Here is a 19,360-nt window from a genome sequence, read left to right as displayed (position 1 = left end):
TGCCTCAGCCTCCCAAGTAGCTGGGATTACAAGCATGCGCCACCAAGCCTGGCTAATTTTTTTGTATTTTTAGTAGCAACGGGGTTTCACCATATTGGCCAGGCTGGTCTCGAACTCCTGACCTTGTGATCCGCCTGCCTCGGCTTCCCAAAGTGGTGGGATTACAGGTGTGAGCCACCGTGCCTGGCCTGAGACAGGTTCTTGCTCTTTCACCCAGGGTGGAGTGCTGTGGCATGATCAGAGGGCTCACTGCAGCCTTGACCTCCAGGCTCAAGCAATCTTCCCACATCAGCCTCCCCAGTAGCTGGGCTCAGCCGACAGTCCCTTTTATGATCGTTTCTTTTTTCAGCACACTGTTGCTGGCTTGAATTCTTTTTAAAATTTAATAAAGTAGAGACAAGGGTCTAACTATGTTACCCAAACTGGTCTCAAATTCCTAGCCTCAAGCAATCCTACTGCCTTCGCCTCTCGGAATGCTGGGATTACAGGCATGAGCCACTGTGCTTGGCCTGTGGTCATGTTTCTTACTTCAGTACTTCAAATAAATTCTGCATCCATTCAAGTCACTGAACTGAAAAAGAGCACTGCGGTGTACCAGTGCAGCAGCCAGATCACCTGGCTTGAACTTTGAGCTACCAGTTACTTGCTCTGTGACATCAGTGGCATGTTACTAAACCTCTCTTGTGCCTCGTTTCCCTCATCTGTCATATGAGGGTAATAACAGTACCTGTCTCATTGGGTAGGACTCAATAATTTAACACCTGAAAACAATGAGGACAGTGCCTGGCAGATGGTAAGTCAACAATGGTTAGTATTATTCTGACTGATTCATTTTGGAAATCATGTGCCAAGCCACTATTACCCAAACTGATGAGCTCAATCCCCGAGTACCTTTAAGTAATGAGGAACACTGAGAAAATACATAAACCACTGTGCCCCAATTTAATTACGTAGTTCATACAACATGGCTACAGAGACGAATGATATTCTAGTAATAAGTTACTGGGCTTGTAGCAATATGTAAGTAAATATCAGAGCCACACCAGAGAGCACAACAAGTTGGATTTATTGTTTCTGACAAGTGCATAGTAATTTTCAGTTTGCTCATGTTCCTAGCATCACAAATCTGAGGTACAATTTTGCTTCTCAATTAAAAACATATACTCTGAAAAGTGATTAGGAAGTTCTAAAAATTTTAATCATTTATAGAGTATCTTAAAAATCCTTATCAAGTAAGATATTAACTTTACCTTTATAAATCTTTGTGTAAAATGAAAAAAAATCAAGGCATACAAATTTCATTGTGTTCTACATTTTTAAATACCATCCTTTGTCTCCGTTAAAAGATTTTCATCCATTTATTCAAAAACCTTTGAAGTTCAACTGTCCAATTTAAGACAGAGTGAAGACATTTTTGAGTATCTGAACTAAGCATTGTCTTGACTGAAACGAAGTAAGAACTCAATGAGAGTCCTTGTGGGCCTCCCTGTCATGCCTTTCCGTAGATAGGGAACCTCATCTTTGTTGGTCATCACGCCTGCTATGTCTAAATGTGCCCACTTAGGATGAGTCACGAATTCTTTCAGGAATGCTGCAGCTGTACATGCTCCCGCAGATCTGAAGAGAAAGACAAAAAGCACTTTACAACCCCATGTAAATGTGCACTAAGATCCCACATTTTTGCTAAGTACATTCTATAACCAGAGAAAAACGGTCAAGCTTATAAGACCTATTAAGATGCTAACCCACATATCACTTTCAGAATATTTATTTTCAGATATTGCTTTAAGCAGTAAAGGATAAATTCTATATTCCTTTTTGCTATGGTAATGAATTCCCATATCTTCCATCTCTTTCCCTTACCATTTACTTAAAATTACTGTTAGATTAGAAACATGCAAATTTTGAAATCTGGTTGAAGAAATATTTGAAAATTCAAGACATTAAAAAGCTTACAAGCACTACACCAAAAGGAAATTAAATAGTTAAACCTTTTATATAAGGGGATAAAATTGAAAATAGCTATTTTGGCAATCAAAGATGATTGTATAAATGTACATTTAGCTTAGCTTACATACCTGTATTTTCCAATGTTGTTAACATCAGCAAGCTGGCAATCTACAACCTGTCTTGTATAATGTTCGAAGAGAGGCATCCTCCAGACACGGTCCCCTGTTTCAATGCTGGCCTAGAGAACAGGTATGACAGGTGGAAGAGTGGATGAGGCAGGTTCTGGGAAATTCATGGCATTAACATGCTCAATGCATGAAGGAAGAGTTGTTCTAACCTGTTACTCTAAAACATGAAACCAGAAAATAGGTTTCAGAATTGTGTCCACTCATTAAAAGATTTATTTTAGAACTATAAAAGAAACAAGGAGGCTGGGGACGGTGGCTCATACCTATAATCCCAGCACTTTGGGAGGCCGAGGCGGGTGGATCACAAGGTCAAGAAATCGAGACCATCCTGGCCAACATGGTGAAACGCTGTCTCTACTAAAAATACAAAAAATTAGCTGGGCGTGGTGGTGCACGCCTGTAGTCCCAGCTACTCCAGAGGCTGAGGCAGGAGAATTGCTTGAACCCAGGAGCGGGAAGTTGCAGGGAGCCAACGGAGTGCCACGGCACTCCAGCCTGGCAACAGAGTGAGACTCCGTCTCAAAAATAAATAAATAAATAATAAAAAGGAACCAGGAATGCTGTGAAGCAATTTCACAAATCTGTAGGGAATTTTGCTAAAATCATCAAACTACAATTACAGGCTTTGTGGGTTGATTAGGGTGAAAGAGTTCTTATGTGGCAGGTCACTTCTATGTGACAGAAACACATGACTGGACCTGTATCACTGAAATCCTGAGACAGGGTGACCACATTCATTCATTCATCATTTACCCACTCACTCATTCATCGTTTACTGAACTACTGAACACCATCAGGTGTGCTGAAATACTACTATCTGAGCCACCCAAGGGCCTACAGGCTAGTAGGAGAAACAGATACATAAACAGATTATTTAACTCACTGGTAAAAAATCAAAGACCTAAAAGTGAAAAATCAAGAAGCAGCAATATAAGCTGTTATTTTAAGACATAAGTAAATACCAGATGAATCAGCCAAGGGTTGAAAGTGGCTGCCTTCTCGAAAACAGACTGTGGGCTGCTGATTGTCGATTTATGCACATATAACTGAGATTTTTTTTTTTAAAGCTTAAATGTTTTTTAAAAGTCAAAACAACAATATTGTGGGTGCCATGAAAGAGAGGGATAACGGTTATGTGGGATACCAGAGGAGAGGTTCCTGGCCTGGCCTGGAAGGAGATGATGGGGCTGAGTATTGCAGAACGGGGAAAATTGGGCTTCATGAATGATGACATATATGAAGGAGAAGCAGTTTAGAGTGAAAATAAGTTTAGACCTTAAACCACCCTCAAGATTATATTTGGGGACATTTTATGTTTGTCTCCCACTGGCACAGAGTAAGCTCCCATTAATTACTAGTTGAATGAATGAGTAAGCAGCCAGCTGGAGCTGTCTAGCAGCCACGTGGGTACATAGAGGCTGGGATTCAGGAGAGAGATGGGAGCCATCAGGCAACATGTGCTCGCTGGAGCTTTCATGTGAGGACTGTGTAGAGTAGGAAGAGCCTATGGCCTTGAATTGAACACCAGCCAAAGGGCGGCCAAAGGGAACAAACAGATCAGGAGACAGGAGCAGGATAATCACAGGAGGAGGCAGCCCAAGAAAGGATTATCACAGAAGCTGAACCAGGTGTCAGGAGGCCACAGAGTCACCTGTTGCCTCAAGACAGGCTGAGTTAGGCTAACAGTGGTGTGGGCATTCGAAAACCAATGGCAGTAAGAGAGAGTGTGTGTGTGGAAATGAGGGTGACTGCTGGGAAGAGGCTGGCTGTGAAGGGCATGGAGGGAGGCACAGAGCACAGCGGTCTGAAGACATCCTCATCGATGCAGGGTGAACTCCCTTACATGACTCACGACACGCAGTCACAAACGCTGCTCCACAAAGCCATCTTCAAAACCATTTCTACCTCAGGGATTCTAAAACTATGACCACAGTGTTAGTGAGATATTTTCACAGGACGCTGAGGCTACCGGAGGGGAGCAGGGGGCATCATCCCCTCCTTTAGGAGCATTTGTGGAAAACCCAATGCCACTGAACTCAATCTATTGCTGTGGTTCATTTTCAATTCAAAGGCAAACCTGCGGCATAAAAATCACTTTAACACAGGGTTGAAGTCTATCCTTCTAAGGCTAGAATAATTTATTCACCATCTCTACAATTTAGATATATAAATATTATTCCTACCTCGAAGAGTTTGTTCCAGAGCCAGGATGAATTGGTAAAGACCCCAGTGGCACCTGATCCCAAAGCTACATCCATGGCACCTGTAAGACACAAGCCCTCAGGTCAAGTGCAGTCTCTCCAGGCAAAATGGGCTCCTCTGCCATGCATATGGAAACCTTAGCATGTACCCTATTTAATGGCTTCCTCATTTTCAAAAATAGATAAGCTTAGAAAATCTTTCCTGTACATAGTTAACATGTTTTTATGTTTTTCAGGCCAGAATTCACTTAAGTTATTAGGAAATGCAAAAAAGGAACCTACTGAATTTGACCAATAATTTCATTTTAGGGATAACTGTTAACCTATTTTTGAAATTTCCTTCCAGACATCTAAACTTTTTTTTTTTTTGAGAAAGGTCTCACTGTCACCCAGGCTGCAGTGTAGTGGTGTGATCAGAGCTCACTGCATGCAGCCTCAAACTCCTGGGCTCAAGTGATCCTTCTGCCTCAGCCTCCTGAGTAGCTGGAATTACAGGTACATGCCACCACACCCAGCTAATTAAAAATTTCTTTTTGGGCCGGGCATGGTGGCTCACGCCTGTAATCCCATCACGGGCGGGATCACCTGAGGTCAGGAGTTCAAGACCAGCCTGGCCAACATGGAGAAACCCCGTCTCTACTAAAAATACAAAAATTAGCTGGGCGTGGTGGTAGGCGCCTGTAATCCCAGCTACTCAGGAGGCTGAGGTAGGCAGAATCACTTGAACCCAGGAGGCGGAGGTTGCAGTGAGCCGAGATCATGCCATTCATTGCACTCCAGCCTGGGCGATAGAGCGAGATTCTGTCTCAAAAAAAAAAAGAAAAAAAAAAAAAAAAGGCCAGGTGCAATGCCTCACGCCTGTAATCCCAGCACTTTGGGAGGCTGAGGCGGGCAGATCACCTGAGGTTGGGAGTTTGAGACCAGCCTGACCAACATGGAGAAACCCTGTCTCTACTAAAAATACAAAATTAGTCGGGCGTGGGGTGCATGCCTATAATCCCAGCTACTCAGGAGGCTGAGGCAGGAGAATCGTTTGAACCGCCTGAACCTGGGAGGCAGAGGTTGTGGTGAGCCGAGATCGCACCATTGCACTCCAGCCTGAGCAACAAGAGCGAAACTCTGTCTCAAAAAAAAAAAAAAAAAAAAAAAAAAAAAAACGATTTCTTGTTGTAGAGATGGGGTCTCATTATGTTGCTCAGGCTGGTCTTGAACTCCTGGGCTCAAGCAATCCTCCCATGTCAGCCTCCCAAGGCACCAGGATTACAAGCATGAGCTATCATGCCCAGCCCAACTTCTAAACTTTCATAAAAAACAAGACCATCCTGTATGTGCTCAAGCATGTGTTCCTCCTTTTTTGAGACAGAGTCTTGCTCTGTTGCCCAGACGTGCGATCTCAGCTCACTGCAACCTCCACCTCCCGGGTTCATGCCACTCTCTCCCTCAGCATCCCGAGTAGCTGGGACTACAGGCGCGTGCCACCACACCTGGCTAATTTTTTTTGTATTTTTAGTGGAGAGGGGGTTTCACCATGTTAGCCAGGATGGTCTTGATCTCCTGACCTCGTGATCCGCCCATCTCGGCCTCCCAAAGTGCTGGAATTACAGGTGTGAGCCATCATGCCTGGCCATGTTCTTCCTTTTATGCTTTAAAAATTTATTCTATTCCTCTTTGGCTGGGCGCGGTAGCTCACACCTGTAATCCCAGCATTTTGGGAGGCCGAGATGGGTGGATCACTTGAGGTCAGGAGTTCGAGACCAGCCTGACCAACATGGTGAAACCCCGTCTCTACTAAAAATACAAAAATCCGAGTGTGGTGGCACACGCCTGTAATCCCAGCTACTCAGATGGCTGCGGCAGGAGAATGGCTTGAACCCAGGAGGCAGAGGTTGCAGTGAGCTGAGATCGTGCCACTGCAGCCTGGGCAACAGAGTGAGACTCTGTCTCAAAAAAAAAAGAAAAAATTATTCCTCTTTTATAAACAAATATTTGAAAGTATTTTTAATGATTTAAAAATAGTCCACTGGATGGAGGTATCATAATTTACATACTACTGGCATTGAGGAATCCAATTTTTCAGCAATTTTAATCACATCTAAGTATTGCTATAAGATTTTGATATCTGTTATTACTGCACCATATTTACTTGTTTCATCTTTAGGTTTTTTCTCCAACAAAGTTGTGTCCCATTGGCTGACTTCTATTTTTACATTAATTAGCATATTTTTAAAAAATCAACTTAAAAATCCAGATTTGCAGGTCCTCTTGAGAAGAGACAATCAGGTACAGCCACTTAGTGCTGCCTCCTTTAGTTGTGGTATTAGCTCCCGGTAATCTCATTTGTTATTTGCCTGGCCCATCTGTAAGCGCTGAGTCAAGGAACACGTCTGCTTCCTACGCATATCCTTAGGGCCCAGAAAGCACACTGCCTGGCATAAAGGAGCTAAGTATTTATTGAAAGGAAAAGCTAACCTTACTATCCTTCAGTACCAGGATAAGCACTGAACCCACCACCATCAGTACCAGGACACGCATATGGAATGTCAGAGGAGACAGCACTGAAACTGGGGGAAATCTATAGCGTTCTCAAGGTGGCATTTGCTCCCTATAATGCAAAGTATGTCCAAATTGTTCCTTAAATTCTTAACCATGTCTTTACATGAAACTGCTCATTAGCATCTCTCCCAAGGAAAACTGAAACTTGAAGACAGTACTAACTAGTCAGCCCTCCGTATCCGTGTGTTCTGCATCTATGGAGTCAACCAAATGCAGACAGAAAATATTTTGAAATGGGGGAGATGGTTGCATCGGTACTGAACACACATAGACTTTTTTTCTTGTCGTTATTCCCTAAACAAAGGAGTGTAATGAATATTTACATAGCACTTACATTGTATTAGGCAGTATAAGTAATCTAGAGATGACTTAAGCATGCTGGAGGATGTACATAGGTTACATACAAATACTATGCCATTTTACATAAGGGATATGAGCATCATGGGTTTGGTATCTGAGGGGGGATCCTAGAACCTATCCCCAAGCATACTGAGGGACAATATATACATACCCATTAATACTTTACTTTTCAAGATAGTAGGTTTTTATATAATTATTCACTTGTCCTCAAAACATTTCAATCAACCCCCTAAGAGTCATCTATCAGTTTTAAAATTTGTCATAGAAAAGATGAACAATCCCCTCAAACAAGAACATGCTATCTTCCCTTAAAGTAATAAAAAATGGCAGACATAAGTATTTAAGGTGGTCCAGTTGGGACCACGGCTCTAAAGATGATTTCATTATATATTTAAACAGTTTATTCTCTATAATTCCAGAATTATTATCACAGCCCATTTCAGAACTGCTAGTAGCAGAGGCATACTTCCCATTTTCATTTACAAGGCACATTTGGAGCCCTGTGTTGTGATGCTCACTGATCAATGTTACCAGAATTGCTCATAGTCTGGAAGAAACATCAAAGCCCCAAGGAAAGTGAGGATAGCACTACACTCATTCAATCCTAAATTATGCCCAAGCATTAAGAAAATGAAAAGAAACACCACGATTGGATGGCCATCCCCGAATATGTCACTGTTTCTACAATCTGGGGTATGCCCTGCCTTTCAAAGGACAGTAACATCTGTTTCAGTGTCTATGATGTACTGGGCCATGGACATCAACCTGTATCGTCTCATTTAATCTTCGCAGGCATCCTTCCTGTGAACAAGGTGCTATTATACCCCTTTTATGGATGAGACAACTAAAGCCTAGTCCAAAGTCACGTGCTATTAAAAGTTAGGACAAGTTTTAAAATCAGGTCTTCTATTTCTGAAGACTGTGTACTTCCTCCTATCAAGAGCCTGAGCTTAGAAACTGGTTCTTATTCTCCTCTTGGAACCGTAGCTTCTGGAACTCAGAAGGGGCTCAGTAGTATCTGGGGAACCATCACCCGGTGGGGTCTGAAAGCTCACCCAGAAGGTCACCCTTGGTTGTGTAGGGCCAACTTTCCCACCTTCTCAACCCCTCAGACTGAGAAAAAAGTGGGGTAGAATGCTGCTATTAAGCATCTAGGAAAAGTATTTCCCAAGTGGTAATTATGAAAGTTATGTTTAAGTTGTAGAACTTGATGTATCTGATGTATCTATCCTCTGTGATTCCTCATTTACAGTAAGGGGGTACCCGCTTCACTGCCACTGCCTCCCCCAACCCCCCACCCTAGAAGCTCTGCTTTTCAGCTTAAAGTGTTTGCTAAACTGAATGGGTAGACCAAAAACCATGAAAACACTATAATGCCAGCTTTGAAAAAGAACTCTTAGCAATAGACCTATGGACTATTTTTAGACCTACATACAAAAAGGAACATGATTTCTGCCAAAGTAAAGGCTCAGCATGACCAGGGCAAGAATAAAACCAAAGGATAAAAAATCATCTAAATTTTCATCTTAAAAGAGGTAGAGTCTGACGTTAAGATTCAGAAATTAATTTTTTTAAAAAAGGGGTACAGTCAGGATGAATGACTATGAGGAGAACATTTGGATGAAAGATTATGAACATTGGGATTTGGCAATAAGACAACACTTGTTTGTCATCCCTTTAGGAATCTATTCCCAGCCCTCCAGGGCTGGTGGTGTCACAGCCTGTATTAAAGAGGCTTTCAAGAAACTCCCTCCAGCCTTTACAGCTCTTCCAGGCAAATGGAATTGTCCCCAAGTACCGATGCTCAAAAGGGCCAAGGAACTTGCCCACGGCTAACTGACTAGTCAGTGGCATGGCTGGGAGTTCCACCTGAGCCTGGCCTTAAAGCGCAGGCTTCACACTGTGTCACTTGTTAAATGAGGATCCTGCCACCCTGGTAAAATGTTATTTCCTTATGACATCAAGTATAAAAAGTTCCGGGAAAAAAAAAAAAAAAAAAAGTAAAGCTCTGAAAGCTCAGAGGGTATCAGATACATTACAATTAGTTTTAAAAAGTAAAAGAAAGCTATTGACTTGGGGATTTATCACTAATCTTTTCAGATCTGTATCAAACGGTAATTGTAACAGAAACCATCTCTTAACATCATTTATTTTATTTTATTTTATTTTATTTTTTGAGAAGGAGTCTCGCTCTGTCACCAAGGTGGAGTGCAGTGGCGTGATCTCGGCTCACTGCAACCTCCACCTCTGGGGTTCAAGCGATTCTCCTGCCTCAGCCTCCCGAGTAGCTGGAATTACAGGCATGTGCCACACCCAACTAATTTTCTGTATTTTTAGTAGAGACAAGGTTTCACCATGTTGGCCAGGATGGTCTCGATCTCCTGACCTCATGATCCACCTGCCTCGGCTTCCCAAAGTGCTGGGATTACAGGCGTGAGCCACCGCTCCTGGCTCTTAACATCATTTTTAGATGTCACTCTAGATGAGCTGATCTGGCCCACTTGTTATTTCTTTGTTTAAAGGTACAGCCCAGGCTGGGCACAGTGGCTCACTTCTGTAATCTTGTAATCTCAGCACTTTGGGAGGCTGAGACAGGTGGATCACCTGGGTCAGGAGTTTGAGACCAGCCTGGCCAACATAGTTAAACCCCATCTCTACTAAAATATAAAAATTAGGCCAGGCACAGTGACTCATACCTGTAACCCCAGCACTTTGGGAGGCCGAGACGGGTGGATCACCTGAGTTCAGGAGTGCGAAACCAGCCTGGCTAACATAGCAAAAACCCCATCTCTACTAAAAATACAAAAATTCGCCAGGACTGGTGGTGCATACCTGTAACCCCAGCTACTTGGGAGGCTGAGGCAGGAGAATCACTTGAACTCAGGAGGCAGAGGTTGCAGTGAGCCAAGATCACGCCACTGCACTCCAGCCTCGGCGACAGAGTGAAACTCCGTCTCAAAAAAAAAAGTATAGCTTGGAATGTTTTAAAACAATGAACCTAATATTCAAAACATTTTACAACTGCAGAACAATTCCTCTGGTGAAAGATCTTTCAATGCCAATGGACCAAGCCAAATTTTAGCAAAATAATGCCGTTAAGTATAGTGTGTGAAATCCATGCAACAAACAAGACTTCCTTCAAACAAAATCAAGGCAAGTGCACGGTCTGACCTGTTAAGGTGGCGGCATTGAGGATGACCTTCGGGTTAAATGTGTGTGCGTAACAGAGCGCATCAGCCAGTATGAGCCTCCCCTCAGCATCAGTGTTATCAACCTGCAGAGGGTCAAAAACAGAAAGGGTGACAGCGCAAGTAAAGAATATGAAAACTAGACACTTGCAACAGTGTTCGACGGAAAAGTTGGAAAAATCTACTGTGACGTGTGTCATTATCAAACCACTCATACTTCAATGAGAATAGGAACATATCTAATCTGGAGAGCAAATATGATTTAATAATCCCCCAGCACCTTGGGAGGTAGAGGTGGGCAGATAGCTTGAGCCCAGGAGCTCGACACCAGCCTGGGCAAGATGGTGAAACCCCATTTCTAATTAAAAATTTTAAAAAATAATATAATAATCACTGTACCAGAGCTGATGACCTAACATTGATGACTTTGGAAGCCAAAATAAATAGAAAAATGTCTAGTCCATTTTACCTGTAACTTTGTAACAAGAAGGGGAAAAATGTAAAGATTTCCGAAAATGAGGTTAAAGAGCTTAAGAAAGCTACAGCTACATGGCAGTCTCAATCCTAGAAATGAAAACTATTGCAACTTCAGTAACACTTCCTAACTATATTCCTTTCTTTTAAATAGAGGTCCAGTCGTTTTCTGAGTGGCTTGTACACAAATGCATGCACGTGCCACCCAGAGGACCTGCTGCCACATCCCCTTGAGCGCAGGGCCCCTGATGTAGAACAGTGTTTTCTACCTCAACACCTACAATGGAAAAAAGTCACTCATAGCACAGGTATATCCAGAAGATAGCCCACAATTTTACTGCTTTGCCGCACTCTCCAGGGCTGGCAGCAAATTCATGGAAACGTGTGTGTATAGCATACAGGAAGTGGGAGGAACAATAAGTATGGAAAAACATTCTTCAAAATACCCCCAAAAAGATACTTCTGCCTTTGCAAAAAAAAGCTACTCAGGGGCTGGGAATGGTGGCTCAAGCCTGTAATCCTAGCACTTTGGGAGACCAAAGTGGGCAGATCACTTGAGTCTAGGAGTTTGGAACCAGCCTGGGAAACATGGCAAAACCCTGTGTCTACAAAAAGCTAGCCAGGCATGGTGGCACGCACCTGTGGTCCCAGCTACTCAGGTCGCCGAGGTGTGAGGACCACCTGAGCCTGCGGAGGTCAAGGCTGCAGTGAGACATGATCATGCCACTGCACTACAGCCTGGGCGACGCAGTGAGACCCCATTTCAGGAAAGGGAAGGAAAAGAAAGACTACCCAGCACTAAAGACAGCACCCTCCCCTAATATGGTTCTGGGGCTCTGCACCCATCCAAGCTGTGGTTATGTGGCCATGATGGGATTCCCGAGGAACACCGGATGGGGAGTGCTGTGTCTTGCATTTACAAACCTGGATGGTCTTCCCGTTTTTGGCTCTAACAACATCCCCCGGCTTGTTGGCCTTGCCGCTGGGCATATTTTCACAAAGAGGGGCCAGACCTATTGGAAAGAATATATGAAGGCACACAGTATATGCTGGGTCCAAACATGCCACCCATGGGACAACAGGCCACCTGTGAGCCATGAGAAGCAAGACACAAAGGCCACCTTAACGAACTGATCAAATTTAACATCACCAATGACACAACTGACATGATGTGTCAGCAACAAGAAGTACACATCACCCATGTAGCATTCTTCCCAAAGAAGTCTAACTTGATTCTAATCAAGAAGCAATTCAAATAAATACAAATTGCAGAATATCATGAAACAAGCCTAGACCCTTCAAAACTGCTAATGCCATGGAAGAAAACAGGAATAGGGTCTAGACTCAAGAAATCTAAAGGGGCACCAATGGCAATGTGTGGTCCTTGATTAGTTTCTGGATTTAAAAGCTAAATATAGGCCAGGCACGGTGGCTCATGCCTGTAATCCCAGCATTTTGAGAGGCCAAGGCAGGCAGATTGCCTGAGGTCAGGAGTTCGAGACCAGCCTGATCAACATAGAGAAACCCCGTCTCTACTAAAAATACAAAATTAACCAGGCATGGTGGTGCATGCCTGTAATCCCAGCTACTCGAGAGGCTGAGTCAGAAGAATCACTTGAACCCGGGAGGTGGAGGTTGTGGTAAGCCAAGATCGCGCCATTGCACTCCAGCCAGGGCAACAAGAGCGAAACTCCATCTCAAAAAAAACCAAAAAACCAAAAAAACCTAAATATAAATAAATAAAATGGACATTTTTTACACAACTGGAAACTTGAATTAGGTTACTGTATTAATCCTCAGAAAAGTTAATGGTTTTGTCATTACACAGAATGTCCTTTTTCTTAGAGGACGTGTCATGATGTCTGCAACTGACTTTTAAATAGTTCAGGAAAAAAAAGGACTATGATAGTGAAGGAGGGGGTCATGTCTGAGAGACCCGGATTCCAATTCTACCTGCCTTGTGCAATGGACATGACTCAGGGCATTATTATTTAACCTAAGACTCTCTCCTCCTTCCCTGTCTCCTCTGAAATGAGTATGAGCAATGCCATTATACAAACTCCCAGTACTGTGCCTGGGAGTTTGTATCTTCCATTACTAAGAACTGCCACATAATGAGCACTTTTTCTGTCCTAGGCGCTGTGTGTTGTGCCATTTCACCGGCCACAATCCTACGAGGCAATCAGTCAATGAGCCAGCAACATCCCGCCACCCCAAGTACCGAGCAAATTTCATAACGTCAACTACAAACTTGACATTACGCGCCCTTGACTGCTAACCACTTTTTGCAGAAGTAAAGCAAATCAATTCCAGTTACAGCCCACTGGTTGCAAGATACATTTAGCTCAATCAGCTCAGACAGTAAAACACTTATCTGAGCTAAATAGCTTCTGCTTGATGACTATTTAAAAATCATTTCTTATCTTTTCAGATTAGGGGAAATCATATCTGTTGTCTCTGTTCTCCCACCTGGCTGGAATCCAGAAGCTCTATGAGATGTAATCCGTTGCCCCACTTACCTATAATGTTAATGGGCAAATTAAGCTTTGCAGCAGACACAATGGCTGAGCATATAGTTGCAGCTCCTCCCATGTCAGCCCTCATGAGGTCCATATTTGCAGAAGCCTTGATGGAGATACCACCACTATGGGGAAATGGACAATGTGCAATATTAATAGCAAAGAAGATGCCCAAAATCACTTTATTTAAAAAGTACATCCGGGCGCGGTGGCTCACGCCTGTAATCCCAGCACTTTGGGAGGCTGAGGCGGGCAGATCACGAGGTCAGGAGAGATGGAAACCATCCTGGCTAACACGGTGCAACCCCGTCTCTACTAAAACTACAAAAAAATTAGCCGGGCATGGTGGCGGGCACCTGTAGTCCCAGCTGCCACCATGCCTGGCTAATTTTTTTATGATTTTAGTAGACACGGGATTTCACCGTGTTAGCCAGGATGGTCTCGATCTCCTGACCTCATGATCCGCCAGCCTCGGCCTCCCAAAGTGCTGGGATTACAGGCGTTGAGCCATCACGCCCGGCCTTTAGCTCATTTTATTTCTACTTGAATGAAATTTAAACAGTGCCACTGGAAACATTACTATATCATAAAATCAAGACTGTGCAAATTCCATCTCTGTATTGTCTCATTATCTCCTGACACCCACATAGTCTATTCAGCAAATTTTATGAATTGATCAACTTATGGAACGTGAAGGTCATGAGCTGTTAAGAAAAGCTGATAAGCTCATAGAGATGACTGGAGGCATTTCTCTGAAACGGACAGGACAGAGGGCTAACATTTCCTTCCAACACTGCACAAGGTGTGCTATATCCTGCTGATGGCCAAATACAACCTAAATGAGGCACAGGCTCAACGGCTGAGAGACAGTACTTCAACATGAGAACTGAATAAGGCTGCAATTAGCAAGAAACCAAACTACCTGACCCCAAGAGGCTTCTAACTAGCTAGTGGTTTTTCTGCTTTCAGTCCACAGGAGTCCAGAAGCAACATGCTTCACAGGCCAAGCACAGAGCCAGGGGCTTCGACTCTGAGTTCTAATTGAGCTCTGCTGCTCATGTGCCCTGGTGGCTCACTGGAGAGAGGTCTGCCTGCTGTTCTGAAGTCTGCTTTCCTTCCAAATTAAGTCCTAATTCTCACTTACCTCAGAAGCACTTGTTACTTAGATGGTTGGCATGTTCACTAAGAATTAAAGATGATCCCCTGGCTCAAACAAGAAAAATACGTGGGAAAACCCCATGGACAAAGGGAACACGCTGTTGCATTTGAAGTTTTTCTTCTGTCCACCTGCCACATTTATCTGCAGGCCTCTTCTGGAAGTTCTGCTCTCTAATTCCTATGACTATGGTTCTAAGGTAGCCACCAGTTAAAGATCAGCAATCAGCTTTGGCTCACTTTTTCAGTCTCTCTCAAATCCACCCACATTTCTACTCAGCCACCCTCATTGATGCTACTACCCTCTGTCATTTGGATGTTTGTCAGGTCTCCTTAACGGGTCTTTCTGTATCAGTCTCACCACTGTTATTTCATTAACCATAAAGACAGCACACTTTTACACACACACAAAATCTATCTCAATCAAAATCTCAGTAGGTTTTGTTGTGTGAAAAAACAAGCAGATTCACCGAGTGTGGTGGCTCACGCCTGTAATCCCAGCACTTAGGGAGGCTGAGGCAGGCAAATCACTTGAGCCCAGGAGTTCGAGACCAGCTTGGGCAACATGGCAAAACCCCATCTCTATAAAAAATACAAAAATTAGCTGGGCATAGTGATTCGCATCTGTAGTCCCAGCTACTCGGGAGGTTGAGGTGAGAGGATCACCTGAGCCCAGGGAGGTCGAGGCTGCAGTGGGCCAAGATTGCACCACTGCACTCCAGCCTGGGCGACAGAGTAAGACACTGTCTCAAAAAAAAAAACCCAAGCAGATTCTAAAATGTATATGAAAATGCAAAGGATGTAGCCAAAGTCATTCTGAAAAAGAAGAGCAAAGCTGGAGGACTCATGTGACTAGATTTCAAGCCTACTCAAAGCTGCAGTAATCAAGATATTTGGTCTTCAGGCACTGGTGAAAGGATACAGAACCCAGAGGCAGACCTACAATTATATGGACAACTGATTTCCACCTGAGGTGCCAAGGTAGTCCAGTGGAGAAAGGACAGTCTTTTCAACAAACAGTGCAGAAGTAAATGAATAGCCACATAGGAAAAAAAAAAGATAAAAACAAACCAGGTCTTTTCACACCATACACAAAGATTCAAAGTGAAGCATAGCCTCAAAATCTAAAACTCACTTAAAACGAAATATATTTTTAAAAAAACCTTACAATTCTGTAAAGCCAACACTCCTATAAAAAAGGGCAAAAGATTTGAATACCTTACTACCGAAGATATACCAATGTCCAATAAGCACATTAAAAAATGCCCAGCTTTGGCTGGGCGTGATGGCTCGTGCCTGTATCCCAGCACTCTGGGAGGCTGGGGCAGGCAGATCACTTGAGATCAGGAGTTTGAGACCAGCCTGGCCAACATGGTGAAAACCCGTCTCTACTAAAGATACAAAAATTAGCCAGGCATGGTGGCGCATGCCTATAGTCCCGGCTACGTGGGAGGCTGAGGCAGGAGAATCGCTTGAACCCAGGAGGCGGAGGTGCAGTGAGCCGAGGTGCACTCCAGCCTGGGTGACAGAGCGAGACTCCGTCTCAAAAAATAAAAGTAAAAAATGACCAACTTCATTAGTCACTAGAGAAATGCAAATTAAACCACAAACAGAGATCACTGTATATTCACTGGTACAGCTAGAATTATAAAGACTGACAATATCAAATACTGAGGAAGGTGTAGAACAATTAGAATCTTTGTACATTGATGGTAGAAGTGAAAATGGAAAAATTTGGTAGTTTCTTAAAAGTTAAACACACAGTTATTATACAACACAGTGGCTGTTTTCCTAGGTATTTATGCAAGAGTAAGGAAAACATGTCCACAAAAAGGCTTACAGATGCTCTTAACTTTATTCCTAATAGCCTAAAACTGGAAACAACAGAAATTTCCACCAATAGATGAATGGATAAACAAAATTTGGCATTTCCATACAATGGAACACTATTCAGCAATAAAAAGGAAGAATGGACTGACATGACCAACAACATAGATAAACCCCAGATACTATGCTGAAAGAAAGAAGCTAGACATCAAAGACTGCATTTATATGACTTTCCAGAATAGGCAAAACTAATCTGCAGTAACAGAAAGATGATCAGCTGTCTGGAGCAGGGGCAGGGGGGAGTGACTACAAAAAGGTAGAAGGGAACTTCTGGGGGATGATAAAAATGTTGTATTTTCTTGACAGTGGTGAACGGTGCATAGGTGTATACATTTGTTCTTTGGTTTTTAAAATCAATCTATCTACCTATCTCATCTATCTGTTTATTTATTTAAAGATGGTGTTTTACTATGTTGCACAGGCTGCTCTTGAATTCCTGGGCTCATGTAATCCTCCTACCTCAGCTTCCCAAGTAGCTGAGATTACAGGTGTATGCCAGTGCACCCACCCGGGTGCATGCATTTGTTAAAACTCATTGAGCTGGCCACTTAGAGGGTGAATTTCACTGTATGTATAAATCTCATGTCATTCCGTTTGGTGGAAACCCTTCAGCTACGGCCAACTGTTCTTAGAGCAGAGTGCAAAATCTAAGCAGGCCCGCAGCGACCAAGCTTCTTTGTACCTCTCTAGCCATATCTTGCCCCTTCTCTCCATCACGTTCTGTGTGCAGGCACACCAGTACTCTTGCCATACCAGGAATTTACCCTGCTTCTTCCCACCTTGCAGCCTTCACCATGCTTCCCTGCACTAGAATGCCTGTCCCTAGTCTCTCCTGAGCTAATTCCTCCTGATCCTTCACATCTTCAGCTAAAACTGACACACCTGCAAGGAAGCCTTCTCTAAACCCAAAGAAGGCTTTGGGTTTAGGCCTTTGGGTTTAGGCCTCTTTCTTTTTATTCTCAGCAAAAAGTACAAATGTGAACTTAAATTAACAATAAACTTCACCCTTAGCATACAAATATTTGTGTCACAATTGGCAAAACATTTAAAAACAGTTTAGGGCCAGGTGTGGAGGCTCACACCTGTAATCCCAGCAGTTTCGGAGGCCAAGGTGGGTGGATCATGAGATCAGGAGTTTGAGACCAGCCTGGCCAACATGGTGAAACCCCATCTCTACTAAAAATAGAAAAAAATTAGCCAGGCGTGGTGGCAGACACCTGTAATCCCAGCTACTCGGGACTAAAAATACAAAAAAAATTAGCCGGGCATGGTAGCAGGCACCTGTAATCCCAGCTACTTGGGAGGCTCAGGCAGGAGAATCACTTGAACCAAGGAGGTGGAGGTTGCAGTAAGCCGAGACTGCACCAATGCACTCCAGCCTGGGCAACAGAGTGTGATTCTGTCTCAAAAAAAAAAAAAAAATGTTTAGGCTGGGTGTGGTGGCTCACACCTATAATCCCAGCACTTTGGGAGGCCAAGGCAGGCAGATTGCTTGAGCTCAGAAGTTCAAAACCAGCCTGGGCAACATAGTGAGACCTCGTCTCTACTAAAAAAAAAAAGTTTAACTTTCTAAATTGTATTTGTTGTATTGTTTTTATGATATACACTTTAGTACGATAGTATAATGCATGTAACTTATAAAAAAGCATGCATACTTTGAAAGGGATGTGCTCAAGATCTTTTACTGACGGGCTATACCAGGAAAACCATTTGGAGATCAATGCTTTAAAGGAGAAAATGTGAACTAGTGGGTGGGAGACACAAGGAGGCACTTTGACCTGCTCACACAAGGAGACCACACTGGCAGCAAGCTATGCCAATGACAGGGGCTTCCTATGTCTAGAAGCGTTCCAGAAAGGGCACAAAAATGTACAAGGGGACGTCAACATCGTATGGTTCTCTAGCAGCATTTTCCAAAGCAGTTTCCAGGTAATATGATTCCCAGGAATCAGGGTTCCTTCAAAAGGAAATACAGAAAATGCTATATTCTATACCCTGAGAAGTCCCGTAGTTAAGCAAATAAAATGAAAATGAAACCCCTCATGTGTTTCTCTAACCTAGTTTTTTTGCTAAGTAGCCCTTTTTACACCTCATACTCGCTGGCATCCCTGAAACTTGTGTTTGGTGGCAAATGCTTCCCATGGGAAATACCAAACTCCACTGTCTTTCTCAGTTCAGCCTCTCCTTGGTTGAAATAACCAGATACAGTTTCCAACTCTAAGAAACACTTATGGTTGAATAAGATTAATGGGAGCTAGACTGGTCAGCTAAAAGAAGTAATCATCTGAAGCAAGCAAAGGGAAGACAGCATAATCCAAACGGGGCATCACCACTAACCTCGTGGAGAATCTTTAACAGTCACAGAGGACAAGCAAAGTGCATGGCAGAAAAATCTGAAGACACTTTAGGCAGAGCACAATGGCTCACAACTATAACCCCAGCACTTTGGGAGACTGAGGTGGGAGGATTGCTTGAGACGGCAGTTTAAGACCAGTTTGGGCAACACCGTGAGAACTCATCTCTATATTTTTTTTTAAAAAAGGACACGACACACCTGAGTTTGACTTTGGACTCCACTTACTAGTTATAGGACTTCGAACAAATTATTTAAACTCTGAGTTATGGTTTCTTTACCTGGAGAATGTCTACAATACCTAGCTCACAGGGGTATGGTTAGGGCTAACACATGCAAAATACCTGATAGTCTCTGACATATTCTAAGCATTTTAGAGGTGGTAGCATAATAAATTTAAAGTAATGTAAACCTTCAACCAAACACCACGCTTTTGAATCAAACTATAAACCGGCCAGGCACAGTGGCTCATGTCTGTAATCCCAGCATTTTGGGAGGCTGAGGTGGGCAGATCACTTGAGGCCAAGAGTTC

The 19,360-nt window shown here is 43.2% G+C and overlaps 1 protein-coding gene across 1 annotated transcript in view; it reads right to left on the bottom strand.

Annotated features, from left to right (window-relative positions):
• Positions 1–1,049: 1,049 nt before the first annotated feature.
• LAP3 (leucine aminopeptidase 3) overlaps positions 1,050–19,360 on the bottom strand; it is a 30,404-nt gene continuing 12,093 nt past the window's right edge. The window contains exons 8-13 of the mRNA XM_054485830.2: positions 13,434–13,558; positions 11,839–11,927; positions 10,424–10,526; positions 4,322–4,401; positions 2,079–2,188; positions 1,050–1,617 (exon numbers count right to left, since the gene is read on the bottom strand). Coding sequence (XP_054341805.1) covers positions 1,428–1,617; positions 2,079–2,188; positions 4,322–4,401; positions 10,424–10,526; positions 11,839–11,927; positions 13,434–13,558 — 697 coding nt within the window. The 3' untranslated portion in view covers positions 1,050–1,427. The remainder of the gene's footprint in view (positions 1,618–2,078; positions 2,189–4,321; positions 4,402–10,423; positions 10,527–11,838; positions 11,928–13,433; positions 13,559–19,360) is intronic.

The sequence above is a fragment of the Pongo pygmaeus genome, chromosome 3 (genome assembly GCF_028885625.2).
Source record: "Pongo pygmaeus isolate AG05252 chromosome 3, NHGRI_mPonPyg2-v2.0_pri, whole genome shotgun sequence".
Lineage (NCBI taxonomy): Eukaryota > Metazoa > Chordata > Mammalia > Primates > Hominidae > Pongo > Pongo pygmaeus.
The sequence above is the reverse complement of the archived record's forward strand: the minus strand, read 5'-3'. Positions and strand labels throughout refer to the sequence as shown.